Below are 13,116 nucleotides of genomic sequence, written 5' to 3'. Positions count from 1 at the left end.
TTGCTCTTCTATTACCCACACCCCACTCTCTGCTTTTGTCCCATTTTTTCATCAGTTTGCTTTTACTGTATTATTTATTTAATAGTGGAATGGCATAAAGTTAGTCAACCTACCAAGAGAAAGAAGGGTTTCAGAGGCTATCTTCCTGATCTCTTCATTGTCAGACTGGCAAAGCGTGACTAGCATTTTAATACTTTCAGTTGCCTATACCAAAAACATAAACAAGTTCATTATTTTCTATTCTCGTTCCAAATGGTTTATGATAATCACCGATTCTCTGTCCAGTTGTTCAAATCTGTGTGAAACATTTTATGAACTCATCTGGAGTTTGCTATTTCTCTGCAGAAGCCCAGAGCTCAAATCCAGAATCCCACATGTGTTGTCTGTGATGCACCCACAGAGTGCAACAGAGGAGGGCTTTTATCCACATATGACTTTCCTCACTACGTAATTTCAGCGGGGACAGCAGAGCCACATGCAAAATGAAATATCGTGTGGATCTGCTCCCTCCATTGGGAGACACCTGATACATTTTGGTAGCGCTTGTGGCATGAAACTGAAGATGCACAAAACAGTCAAGGAAAAGATAAACAGCTCACGTCAGCTGGATCCCTGCAGGAAATGCTGTTGCAGGTCCTAGGTTCTCTTTCACAAGCTTTGTTAACTTTTGTCTTACTGTCTTATGTACCTTATTGCATTATGAACAAAAGCTCTTAAAATGACTATTATTCACAACAATAGATTTATTACTACTAAACTACCACTATGCTACAAGAGCCACATTTGCCATAACTAAAAGGTTATTACTAAAAATCTTTAGTTAATTCTGTATTACAATGGCACTCTACAGCTGGTTTGGGTGTACACAGGCAAAATTCTATGGTTTTTTTTTTGTCATTTCATGACTTGCTCTTAATTCTGTCTTCCCTGAGATTAGGCAATGCACCCACAGGTCAAGCAAAGTTTAGGGTGCAATGCTATAGTCTCGGATATCCTGTAGGTAGTGCTCCAACACTTGTGAGGCCCAAAACGGGGAGTGTTTGGAGCATATTGGGGGGCTGAGGAACCTCAGAACGGGTGTAGGAAGGGGTGTGTGGGTCACCCTAGGTGTCATCCTGAAGGGGGGTGACATTTGGCACTACTCCCCCAAGCCCAGCAAGTGGCAAGCGGCAAAGCAGCTGCTGTGGCTCTCCCCCTTCCCCCGGCTCGCTGTAGGCTTGGGGGGCACTGAATGTCACCCCCTTCAGCCTGAAGGAGTTAATGTTCAGCGCACCCCCGTGCCGAGATCAGCCCCCGGGGAGGATCGTGCAGCTGCACCAATCGGCCCCGTGGGCAGATCACCCTGCCCCTTGGGAGGATCGTCCTCGCCCCCGTGGGCCTCGCTGGGATGTGTGCTGCTCTGGGTGCCGGAGCACCCAGCTCCGCCACTGCCTCAGGATACTCAGCTTTTTCATTCTTCCAACAACCCCTTCCCAAACAGAGCTGGAAGCTAGGCCAGCAGTTATGTAGGCAGTGGAAGAGGAGGAAAAAGAACTGGTTTCCCACCACCGCCATCACTTTCTGCCCTGGCTGCCATGACCCAGCAGGGCTTGGGAAATAGCAGTGGATCTGCCCCCCACCCCGCCCACCATCACTGGGGCAATTGCTCTGCCCCAGTACTTCTTGTGAACTGAAATGGTGCTACAATCTATGTGGTGGTTTTGTTTGGAAGTACAAAAACCACAACATGATAGCGATTTAAACAGATCCTAGTTGTAGGTGCAACGGCAGATCTTGGTGGTACTGCACTGTCAAAGCCCCCCTTCCCCATTTTCCAGTGTTCTCCATATGTTGTTGTTGTTGTTGTTGTTGTTGTTCTACTGCGTAAGCATTAGTTTTCTGATTATAAGTTAAGTCTGTGCACCTCCTAAAGGGGCAAGAGCTCTCATGCACAGTTTACACTTCTCATCCTGGAGATACTTCAAGATTCTAAATTACTTGTGCAAAAAAATTAAAAAAAACCCCTCACTTTTGCAAAGTAATATCAGGATGGCTAATGCAGAAGAACAAGACTCTGATTGTTACTGTTTGCTCAAGAGGGGCTATTGAAACCCTTGCTGTTGCTTGACCTTTTGCTGTGCCTGGGAAAGAAAAGAAGGCAAACTTTACCTGGAGGCATTTCAGGGCCAGACAAGCTGCCTTCTGCAGGTGGAGGCTGGGCTGTGCAAGGGTTTCGCAGTAATAAATTAAAGCCTGGGAGGGGGAGAAAAAGGGAGGCAATGAGGAGGAAGCTGTAACTGCATGTCACAGAAAGACTTAAGGCAGCACTTAAGGCAAAGATTGAGAACCAGCAGTCCTCCCTATGTTGTTGGACTCCAACTCTGCCCCACCCAGTATGGGCAATGATGAAGTATGAAGGGCATTGCAGTTCAGCAACATGTGGTTCCCCACCCGAAGGAGAAACTAAAGCAGATTATGGGCTCCAGGGGCCATTCCAAATTATTGGCATATGTGAAGTGCATGCAGCTTACTTATTCCAATTCAAAACTATAAAACCAAGATAAATTAGGATTAACAACAATTATAGCAAAACCACCACCTAACTAATGCAATCCAAAATCAAAAACAGAGGTAAAGAGTCTGAAAACCTTTACACCAGGGCCCTAATCCAAACTCACAATGAATCAATGCAATACCTGAAGCAGAGCTTCCCTGGGTGTAAAGGATCACAGGGTTGGAAGGGACCCTGTGGGACATCTAAGTCCAGCTCCTTGCAATAAAGGTCTCTCTTGCCCAATGTGGGGCTTGACCCCACAACCCTGAGATTAAGAGTCTCATGCTCTACCAACTGAGCTATCCCAGCTGAGGTTATATAGGGAGAGATGCTGTTTCTCTACATGCTGCTGCTTGGAACTGGGGCTAAACAGTCCTATAGTCCCAACCCCATTTCCTAACTCAGGGTGGTCCGGTCCTCAGCAACACTGGAGGCCCCTCCTCCAGCTGCCTTCTCAAAGCCAGTATACCTGAAGGAGCGTCTCCACGCCCATCATTCTACCCGGACACTGAGGTCCAGCACTGAGGGCCTTCTGGCGGTTCCCTCACTGCGAGAAGCCAAGTTACAGGGAACCAGGCAGAGGGCCTTCTCGGTAGTGGCGCCCTCCCTGTGGTACGCCCTCCCACCAGATGTCAAAGAGAAAAACAACTACCAGGCTTTTAGAAGACATCTGAAGGCAGCCCTGTTTAGGGAAGCTTTTAATGTTTGATGTATCACAGTATTTTAATATTCTTTTGGAAGCCGCCCAGAGTGGCTGGGGAAGCCCAGCCAGATGGGCGAGGTATAAATAAATAAATTATTATTATTATTATTATTATTATTATTATTATTATTATTAAGCAAGGCATGGAGCTTTAGGAAGAAGGTGTGAGAGCTCTGACAGGGTCCTTGAGTCCTCCATCTTCCTCTAGAGGTGAGAGGCCTCTAGGACCTTGCCAGAGACTAACACCTCTTTCCCAGAGCCTGGTGCCTCACTTAGCTTTGGGAAGGCAGCATGAGGGCTGGGGGTGACGCATCAAATTTTGGCCTTGCTCCTCCCACCATACAAGGCAGCATAGGGACCATGGGTTCTGGGTTGAAGTACTCTTGCGGCCCACTTGATATGAAATGTTAGACCGCCCTGTCTAGCTAGAGAGTTCCTTCCCGCCATGAAGCCTTAATAGCCTCAGAGAAATGCCCTAGCTAACAGCTCTACCCCAGTACTCATAATTTTGTTACCGTTTCCCATCACACCTACCTTTTCCCTGAAGTCCTTGTCTTCTGCTGCAGCCGACAACAAGGATGCCACAGCCTCGTGGGTCTCCCTTTTGTTTTCAGTCAGGAGGAGGAGAGCCAAGGATTTCAGTACTTCTTGCTGAGGTGGGAGGCTGAAGGAGGTTAAAGTGGCTTTATTCTGCAAGAACTTTTCATCTCTTAAGGACTGCAGAGTCTGCACCATTAAGGCTGAAATGGAACAAGAATGTCCCTCTAAGTTAGGGCATGCTTAAGTTCACCACACTAAGACAGTGGCAACATACAAATGCAAGATCATGTCACAAGCCCACCTGGTCTCATAGTCATAGCCAACCAGGTGGGGTTATTGAACGCCTGCAAGCAGGACCTGAGTGCTTGTGATTCCCAGCAACAGGTGTCCAAGTTGTCGCATGTGTTTAAGCTACTCCATATGGTAAAGGCGGAGTCTAGAATCAGTTTGTGAATTACCTTCATTGGAAAGCAGTGTCCACATCACTACCAGCTGCTACCAGGAAGTCTGGCAACTTCATCCACAAAATGAGGAGGAGGCACTCTAGGTGTCACTGCTACCACCTGGAGCAGCCAACATGTTGGGTCTTTAAAGCCCATAGCCAGAAATTCAGTGGTAAAAGGGACTGGCGGCAGAGGAGAATCAATACAGAGCATAAATATATCTTGCCAAATTTGTTTGCAACTGTTAATTCTATTGCATGTAGATTATTAAAAAAATCCCCAAACTTTCTTTTTTTTAACTCAAGTTTCCAGTGCTTGTCCTTTAGCCCAATTCTTTTGCAGCTCATTGGACAGGGCACAGGAAACCTTGCTGCTTTTTACTGTGCTACTGGTGAGAAAGCCACTTTCATTCATCTCCAAAAGTGCTCTTCTTTTTTTAAAAAAAAACCAAAAAACCAAACCTGAACACTGAAAATTTTAAGTAATATGTGAGGAACCGGATCAACCGTGAGTTTTTCCAGCAGCCTCCATAAGTCAAAATTAGTTTAACAGTCACCTTACTTTCTTCAACCATCCAGGCTGTTTTGCTGGCATCTTTGATATGGGACACCTTGTGGCAAACTGCAGAGTTTTAGCTGTTTAGCAGAGTTTAGAGTTTACACAGGAAGCTTGCCTAACTATTGGTCCATCTAACTCCCATCTAACTCAGTTTTGCATTGCACTCTTTCACTGACCTGTCTTGAAATGCTGAAATCAACCCCAGGACATTATGTGTTCTAACACCAAGCTATCACCCTTCAACTAAAACAGACTTTACATTACATCATTCGCAATGGCTTCAAGACTCTCGGCTGATAGAAGTTATGTGTTTGTGTGTAAATGTGTATGGTTTTTATGCGAATTAACACGTAGGAGATCCTGCTATTCAGGGAGAGCTCATGATTGGATCTTCAGATTTCCCCCAGCCATAGGTGTCGTTTTTGCCTTAGTTCAAAGCACACCGTTCATGTGTGCATTGTGAACCTTAACTTAAAACATACTCCTGGATTCTTTGGAGCAGCAAATGGAATTATTTCATGCTGTGCTTTTTTTTTTTTTTTTTAAAAAAGATAACGTTCCCTAGGAAGCAGTATGATCATCCTTACCTTCTCTTGCAAGCTGAAGCAAATAATTTGCCAGATCGTGGACATTTCTGTTGGCAAAATAGTTGTAATACTGGAAAACTGTTATGATTTCCAAGGGCAGACTGGAGGAGAGGACAGGCTCCGCTCGATCCAAGATATGTGATACCAAGGTTTTGAACACTGTGCGTGACAAGATAATAATAATAAAAAAGGCAGATTAAAATTCTAGGAGGCACTGTGCTGATTTAATAAGTTTGCAAGTTTGTAAGTCATGGTACAGTGAATGCGGATGTTGCTTTTGATTCACATTACTTCCCTAGTGCAACAGAGCCTACCTTCACCCTGCTACTGGCACTCATGATAGGGCCGCCACATGTCCAGAATTTCCCAGACATGGCCGGGATTCAGTCATCGGAAGCAGTGTCTCGGCAGGAATCACTGAAATGCCTGGGAAAATCTGGATGTCAGGAGTATAGATTTTGGCAAATTTACTTAACTCAAAATTCATTATTATTTTTCAGGGTTTTTTGGTGGTGGTGGGGTGAAGCTTAACTACTTTTGTGTCTGGATTTTCACTTTTTGAAACATGGCAACCCTAACCTATGACCAGCAGAAACAAAGAGTGCTTTATGCGCGCCTCTTCTGTGGACACGCCCCCAGCTCAGAGCTGCTCTCTACCAGCAGAGAGGACCTCTGTCCCATCTTATTTACCTGCAGCCAGTGGATCAGGGCTTAGGATTGCTTTCTATGTCACAGTAGAGCACAAGGGCTAAGGAACTGAGGCAAACGTGTTACATAAAAGTTGGGTTTTTATGAGGGATTTGAAGCAAATAAAAAGGTGGTAGCACACAGGTGGTGTGGGCAACAGTTACAAGCATACAGAAAAAGGCCCATGTGTTGTAAATGAGAGTAAAGCCTCATGGAATAAACTTCAACGTAGAAAAACAGTGGACATGGGGTAGGAAGCGGGTGGAAGGAGCAGGATTTGGAAAGGAAACCAACAGCACCACTTTGACCCTCAATTAGATCAACCTGTAGTAGTAGTAGCAGTAGCAGTAGTAGTAGTAGTTCTTCAGTATTAAGTACCACATTCAACAGCTCAGTTATTGCTAAATGTGTGGCCATGCAATGAAGCCAGCCTGGTGGTATCTGTCTCTTGGGAGACAATGGAGGACTGTGAAATTAAACCATTGGAGAGTTACAGTGCCTTCTGTGGCTGTAGAGACTGATACGGGAGAGACATGTTTTGTTGCAGCTTGTCAACAGGCAATTCAAGAGGATCTAAGGCATTCTGGTAGGCCAAAACTCAGCTGTGAGCCAGCTAATGGGTTTTCGGGTTAATAGGAGCTGGCTACTTTTTGTAAGGGAAACCTATATTTCTCCAGAATCTGCTGGAAAATGCACACAAAGCATATCTATCTGCAAGTATTATAAAACAAAAGATGAGTAACTGGAAGACTGGAGCAGAGTAGCAATTTTTGCCTGACTGGATACGCTAGTTTATATAAATCATCAACTAAATCAATATTTGTGCTTCAGAAGCCCTTTGTTTGGGTTAAGTCATTTTGCATTTTGGAAAATATAACAAAATATTTCAGTGTGCTAATGTCAGCAAGCAACTTTGAAAGACTTAATATAGCTGTCAGTAGCCATGATTTCTGCTGCAGAGATTTCTTGCAGACATCATCAATGAGACCGATGCTCTTTGCTCCTACTATAGAAACACACTGGAAAACTGTACCTGTTTCTGCAAGTCCCGGGCACTCGTCATTCAGCGTTGTAGCGAACATGGCATCCAGTTGCTTGATCATCTTGTCAGCAGAGATGTGGTAGAACCCAGAAGGATTGGTACATTTACTCCAGAAGGAAAGCAGAGAGACCCTTTTCTGGAATTCCGGAATTGCTGAATGGAAAAAAGATGACAAAAGATCACTGCTTTCAGTATAAGGAAGATAAATATTCTAATCACAGCTGAATGTTTGCAAAGCTTAAGAGGCCCCACTGAAGGAACACGGAGACTGAAAATGCCAATTTTGTTTGAAATTATAAGGGGTTGCACTGGCTTTTCGGAGTGAAAAATCTAAAAGGCAAAAGCAGATTTGTTCTGATTTGAAAAGGATAACCATAATTCAATTGCTAATCACCCTTTGTATACTTTGGACATGGATCCAGGTCAATGTAAGCACCTTTATCCCATTGATTCCGTGGTTAACCATGTACATTTCTATTGAAAATCAATGGCTCACAAGCTTGACTGGATTGTATGTGCTTACAAAAGAAACTGACTTTAATTTAGGTCTATTGCTTTTCTGCACATCCAGGCACTTGGTAAAGGGTTTGGTTTCTTAAGAATTTCAGATCTCGTTGTTTTAAAAAAAGGAAGAAGCAAACTTCAATCTAGCCCACATGGTGGCAGAGATATGCATTGATAATACACTAGGAAATGTTTGTGAAAATGCATTTCACTTCTGAAATGAATAATTTCTTTCAGTTTTCAACATTTCTGTTTCCTATCCTATGACTAAAGCCTATGATGCATGTTGTAGGGGAAACAGAAACTGCTAATCTGTTTTATAGTCCTTAGAAATATGGCTGTTTCAATGATCTGGTGGACATGAATAATCCAATTATTGTGAACACACTTTAAAAACAACACACCCTGAATAAATACTTGTGCATAAATGGATACAGGACTGTATTCCACGCCATGCTTAAGGAATATTTAAATAGGCACCCATCCTTTCAAAATGGAAACTGTCTATGCCAGGTCTTACCTTCGCTTACAGGTCTGATGTTCCCTGTATTCTCATTGCTGATCTCTGCAAGACTCTCAATCACTAGTACCTGCTGAGACAGCTTATCAAGGAGGTTTCTTGTCACAAAGGGAGTTTTACTGGAGAATACAATTTGCTAGTGAAACAACAAAAGAAGAGCAAAATTTTAGCACGTTACGTATAATAAATTCTCTGGATAGAACTTACATTGATTCTGCTGATGTGTGTAATGCGGAAGCATGTGTATTTTAGCAAGCAAAAATAGTATTTTATTCTACAGATGGGATCCGCAACGAAGTGTTGCAGTGTGAGGTTGTCCTGCTCAGGATTCCATCCAGTCATGCCATCTTTCAAGATATTCCACCTCATCATTCCAAGTTTTCAATCCCCTCCCAACAAAACACACACACACACATGTTGTTACAGAAGTTGGGTGCCTCCCCCTCTCTGCCAAGCAGTGGCAAGAGCCCATGGGGTTCTAGGCACTCACAGAGGTTCTGTGGGCCTTTGGAGAATTGAGACACGATGGCATTAAGAAATATGGTTTATTTCTATTTCTATTTATACCTTCAGTCTGCATGGAGGGAGTCTAGATCTCATAGCATGGTCATTTCAAGAGGGGTTTGTCTCCCACAGCAGTGCAGCTGAGAAGATCAAGGCATTTCTCCCGGCCAGCCTGCAGCCAGCCTGCTCAAGATGGATCCCAGCAACCCTTGCTCAAGACTCTTTTCCTGTCACCTCACATCCAGTTACCCTGGCAACCTTACAAACCCCCAGTCTGCTTACATTGCCAATGGCCCTACAGTGGTACCTCGGGTTACATACGCTTCAGGTTACATACGCTTCAGGTTACAGACTCCACTAACCCAGAAATAGTGCTTCAAGTTAAGAACTTTGCTTCAGGATGAGAACAGAAATCGTGCTCCGGCGGCGCGGCGGCAGCAGGAGGCCCCATTAGCTAAAGTGGTGCTTCAGGTTAAGAACAGTTTCAGGTTAAGAACGGACCTCCGGAATGAATTAAGTACTTAACCCTAGGTACCACTGTATATTGTTTCTTAATGGCTTTAGCTTGCCCAGGTCGTTTTTTGCAAGACCTAGCCCAGGAATTCCTCTGCAGCTTGTATTTCCCCCTTCACATCCCAAATAATCAAAATCCTAACATTTTTTAATTTCTAGGGTTTAGGGGGTCCCCCCCCCAAAAAACACCCCACTGTAGGTACCTGAATAAGCTGTGTGCAGTACTGTAAGTGCTTGACTATGGTGATATCAAGGCTTTCGTTCCCCGTGGTCAACGGAAGAGGGCTTCCAGCGACACTGGTACCAACTCCTGTGTCTTCTGTCAATGCTTCGCTGAGATGCCCCCTGGCTTCTGGGTGTTCTGACCTGTAACTGTTCATGCTGGGAGGTAAGTGAGTGGTTTGGATTTCTTTTTATGCAGGCTCAACATGACTAACACCATGCAAAAGAGGGATTGTTGAAAGCACCGACCTGTAACCAGAAAGCCCTCGCGAGGCCAAAAGGCTTTTAATGAAAGCATCATACCTCAAAACTGGCAGTGGCACAAGGTAGCCGGTGCCAAGTAAGTGTCCACATTTAAAGGATATATGGCTTCCACAGTGGCCTACTTGTTTCTCTCAAACAATGCCCCTTTTGTAAAGAGCTCTCGCTGTGAAGTCTTTGAAATCGGCCTTCATTAGAACTTGCTTTCTTAAAAAAAAAGTAATTTAAATGCACCAGCCACCCTGATCTGTTGACAACATGGTTTGCCAAACTGTTTTGCAGATTTCACTGGGTTACAGATTAGTGGTTTTGAAAAGTTATACAATTAAGACTTAATCTGTCAGTGCTTTACTAGCACATGATTAATTGCCAGCCAAGAAATTAATAAACAACAACCCACAAGTCGTTGAAGCAGAAGACATGGTGATTTCATCAGGTGTTTCAGGCACAGAACTCAGGTTTCCCATTTATTTATTTATTTACAGAATAATGCAAATCTCAATGTTTAACTGATTGTTTCACTCTTTAAACAATTGTATTTCTCAGTAGAAGGTGGATTATAGAGCATTTAAGAAAAGCTAAAGGGTGTTACTAGTTGTGCTGTTTCAAAGCAGCAGCAGGGAAGCTACCAGGCTTTTCAGCATCTTCACCCAAACAACATCAGGTTCCTTAACCACCTTAAACAAAGAGTTTATGGGTTTTATCAAACGAACTCTTACTCAAAGTAGATCCATTGAAACCAATGGTCTTAAGTTATTCATGCCTATTGATTTCGGTGGATCTACACCAGGGGTCAGCGACCTTTTTCAGCCATGGGCCGGTCCACCGTCCCTCAGACCGTGTGGTGGGCCGGACTATATTTTGGGGGGGGGGAAATAATCAATGAATTCCTATGCCCCACAAATAATCCAGAGACGCATTTTAAATAGAAGGACACATTCTACTCATGTAAAAACACCAGGCAGGACTCACAAATAACCCAGAGATGCATTTTAAATAAAAGGACACATTCTACTCATATAAAAACAAGCTGATTCCCGACCGTCCGCGGGCCGCATCCGGCCCATGGGCCTTAGGTTGCCTATCCCTGATCTACACTGAGTAAGCGATAGTTGGAGACAAGCCAGGGCATTCTGCTAAGGTGCTGTTGTTAGGCTTGACCCTGCATTGATCAGAATAGATGGATTGCTGCAAGTTCACACTTATAATGGCCAACTCAGAAACAACTATTTTCTGTTCAGGTACGAATTAGGAGAAGCTGGGGCATGGGTAGGCTTGTGATGGCATGACAAAATGGTGCTTTTTTTTTTTTTTTTTTGCATTTGATGATGTTTTGATGATTTTAAAAAGTATCATAGAATCTTCGTTTCATAAAACTGTAGAGCTGGAAGGAACCACCAGGGTCATCTAGTCCAGCCCCCTGCAATGCAGGAATCTTCTTGCCCAACATGGGGCTGAAACATATAACCCTAAGATTAAGAGTCTCATGTTCTACCAGCTGTTGTTTTAAGCTGGAGTTGGGGACATTTCAGCCAAATGGTAAATAAAATATGAGCAACACTGTAAGCAGTTCTTCTAAACTAAATTATAATTGCTCTGTAGGGAAATCACTTATCTATAAACCCCAATATTTAGTTTAATCTTCCTTTAACAATGTGTGTGTGCCAGGACTGAAAGGACAAGTGCGAGAGTTTGGGCTTAAGTAAGAAAAGTACAAGATATTGGCTTCCGTACCTGTTTTTCTCAACTTCTGTATCTGAGAATACACAGTCAGTGCCTCGACCGCCATTGCAAAGCTCGTCAGTACCACCATCATCTTCAAAGTCAGAGGTGTTGAGGAAATCAAAACTTTCCAGTGCACTCTCAACTGTTAGGCTTAAGCTGGATGACCTGCTGTGACTGATTGCTGGTCTGCACTGCAACAGGAAAAGCAAAATGAATATGTGAGGATGAGGGAGCTGATGAATCCATACACTCTCACTCCCCCACCCGCAACAAAAAGGCATAGAAACATTTTTTTTAAATAACAAAGAAGAAATTCTCTGCATCTTCCTGAAACTACCAGATTCAACAATACAGTTTTCCACAATATGTGATGTAAATCTTCTCTTTCTAGATTCTTATACTGTCTGGAAGTTGTCTGCCAACCAATGAAATGACTTTTAGTTGACACTTGTTTTTAATTGTAACACCTTTTCTAATATGTCAATATAGAAGATACAAATTTAGTATATTTGTGGGGTACTTTCTACCATTGGTGTAGTATACTTGTGTGAGCTGGGTGCTCGTTGAATTTAGTCACATAAATGTCTGGTATTCACTTTTAATTTATTTATTTATGAATAAAGCTACAGTGGTACCTCAGTTTTTGATCGTCTCCATTGACGAACATTTTGGAACGCCGAAAACCCGTAAGTAAATGCTTCCGATTTCAAACGCACCTCAGAAGTTGAACGGCTTCTGCTGAGGTACCACTGTGTTTTTCTTAATTTTCTCTGTAAATTTGCAGACCGCCCTTTGTGCATCGGTTTTTGAACGTTTCGGAATGGTCTTCCGGAACAGATTACGTTCGAAAACCGAGGTTCCACTGCATTTCTATACCGCCGTATAGTATACAAGGCAGTGTACACTATAAAACAGAAAACATCATTTAAAAGAAAAAAATACAGATAATCATTCAGGTGACTAACTAATCAAAAATTAAACGGCTGCAAAGGCCTGTCAGAACAATAACAACAACAAAAGTATTCAAGAGATACAAGAAAGTTAAAAGTGAGGATGCCTGACAACTTACTTTTAGGATTTCGTCTAGGTGTGTTACTTCTTGGTCCAAATCCTGAAATTCTTTAAATTGTTCTTTATGAGGTTCAAGTGCTAGAATAAGTCCCTGAAATGCTTCTTCTAGGCTTCCGTCAACACAAGATTTATAGCCTTCCGATTCACCACTTATGGACCCCTCACAGTGCAGCTTTTCAGGTGTCATTGGGCATTCTCCTGAAGTGAGTCTTTTAACCAGCTGCTTTGTGATGTTGCCTTCAAAAGTATCCAGTTCCACAGGCTTGAGCTCTGACAACTCATCTGTGTCCTGCAGAAGTGATACCTGGGCACTATTATCTAAGAACAGGTTGCTGCTTCTTGAACCTAGAGACTTTTGGCAAACTTCAGAATCTATGCACGAAATCTTATTTTCCTCATTCACTAGCACATGCTCTTGTGGTTTTAAGTCTCTGGATTCAAGTGTAGAGTCTACAGATGAGCTTGTACTGATATTGTCCATGGTGCGAGTTTTTGATAACTTCTGCCCATTGTGTTCTGGGGGCGTGACAGTAATTTCAGGATTAGGGTTATCTATGGTGCAGGAACCCACTAAACTGGATGATTGAGTGCAATCTCCATTGGGAATATCACTGAAGCTGAACGACATTGGCCTTTTCTCATTTTCTGCCGTCCCATTTTCAAAAACGTCATCAGGTGAATTTGACTGCAAATGTAAACAAGA

At 43.2% G+C, this 13,116-nt stretch overlaps 1 protein-coding gene across 6 annotated transcripts in view; it reads right to left on the bottom strand.

Moving 5' to 3' along the window:
• The window catches only part of RIPOR2 (RHO family interacting cell polarization regulator 2), a 100,329-nt gene that overhangs the window by 3,139 nt on the left and 84,074 nt on the right, over nt 1-13,116 (bottom strand). For 3 of the 6 annotated variants that reach the window (XM_028737555.2, XM_028737558.2, XM_028737559.2), the window contains exons 13-21: nt 12,412-13,098; nt 11,352-11,533; nt 9,338-9,515; nt 8,118-8,253; nt 7,085-7,246; nt 5,365-5,523; nt 3,771-3,976; nt 2,149-2,232; nt 114-204 (exon numbers count right to left, since the gene is read on the bottom strand). In XM_028737555.2, coding sequence (XP_028593388.2) covers nt 114-204; nt 2,149-2,232; nt 3,771-3,976; nt 5,365-5,523; nt 7,085-7,246; nt 8,118-8,253; nt 9,338-9,515; nt 11,352-11,533; nt 12,412-13,098 — 1,885 coding nt within the window. The remainder of the gene's footprint in view (nt 1-113; nt 205-2,148; nt 2,233-3,770; nt 3,977-5,364; nt 5,524-7,084; nt 7,247-8,117; nt 8,254-9,337; nt 9,516-11,351; nt 11,534-12,411; nt 13,099-13,116) is intronic. The other 3 variants (XM_028737560.2, XM_028737556.2, XM_028737557.2) reach the window with 2 other exon arrangements.

The sequence above is a fragment of the Podarcis muralis genome, chromosome 8 (genome assembly GCF_964188315.1).
Source record: "Podarcis muralis chromosome 8, rPodMur119.hap1.1, whole genome shotgun sequence".
NCBI classification, from domain to species: Eukaryota; Metazoa; Chordata; class Lepidosauria; order Squamata; family Lacertidae; genus Podarcis; species Podarcis muralis.
Note: the sequence above shows the minus strand (reverse complement) of the source record. Positions and strands in the feature narration are given on the sequence as shown.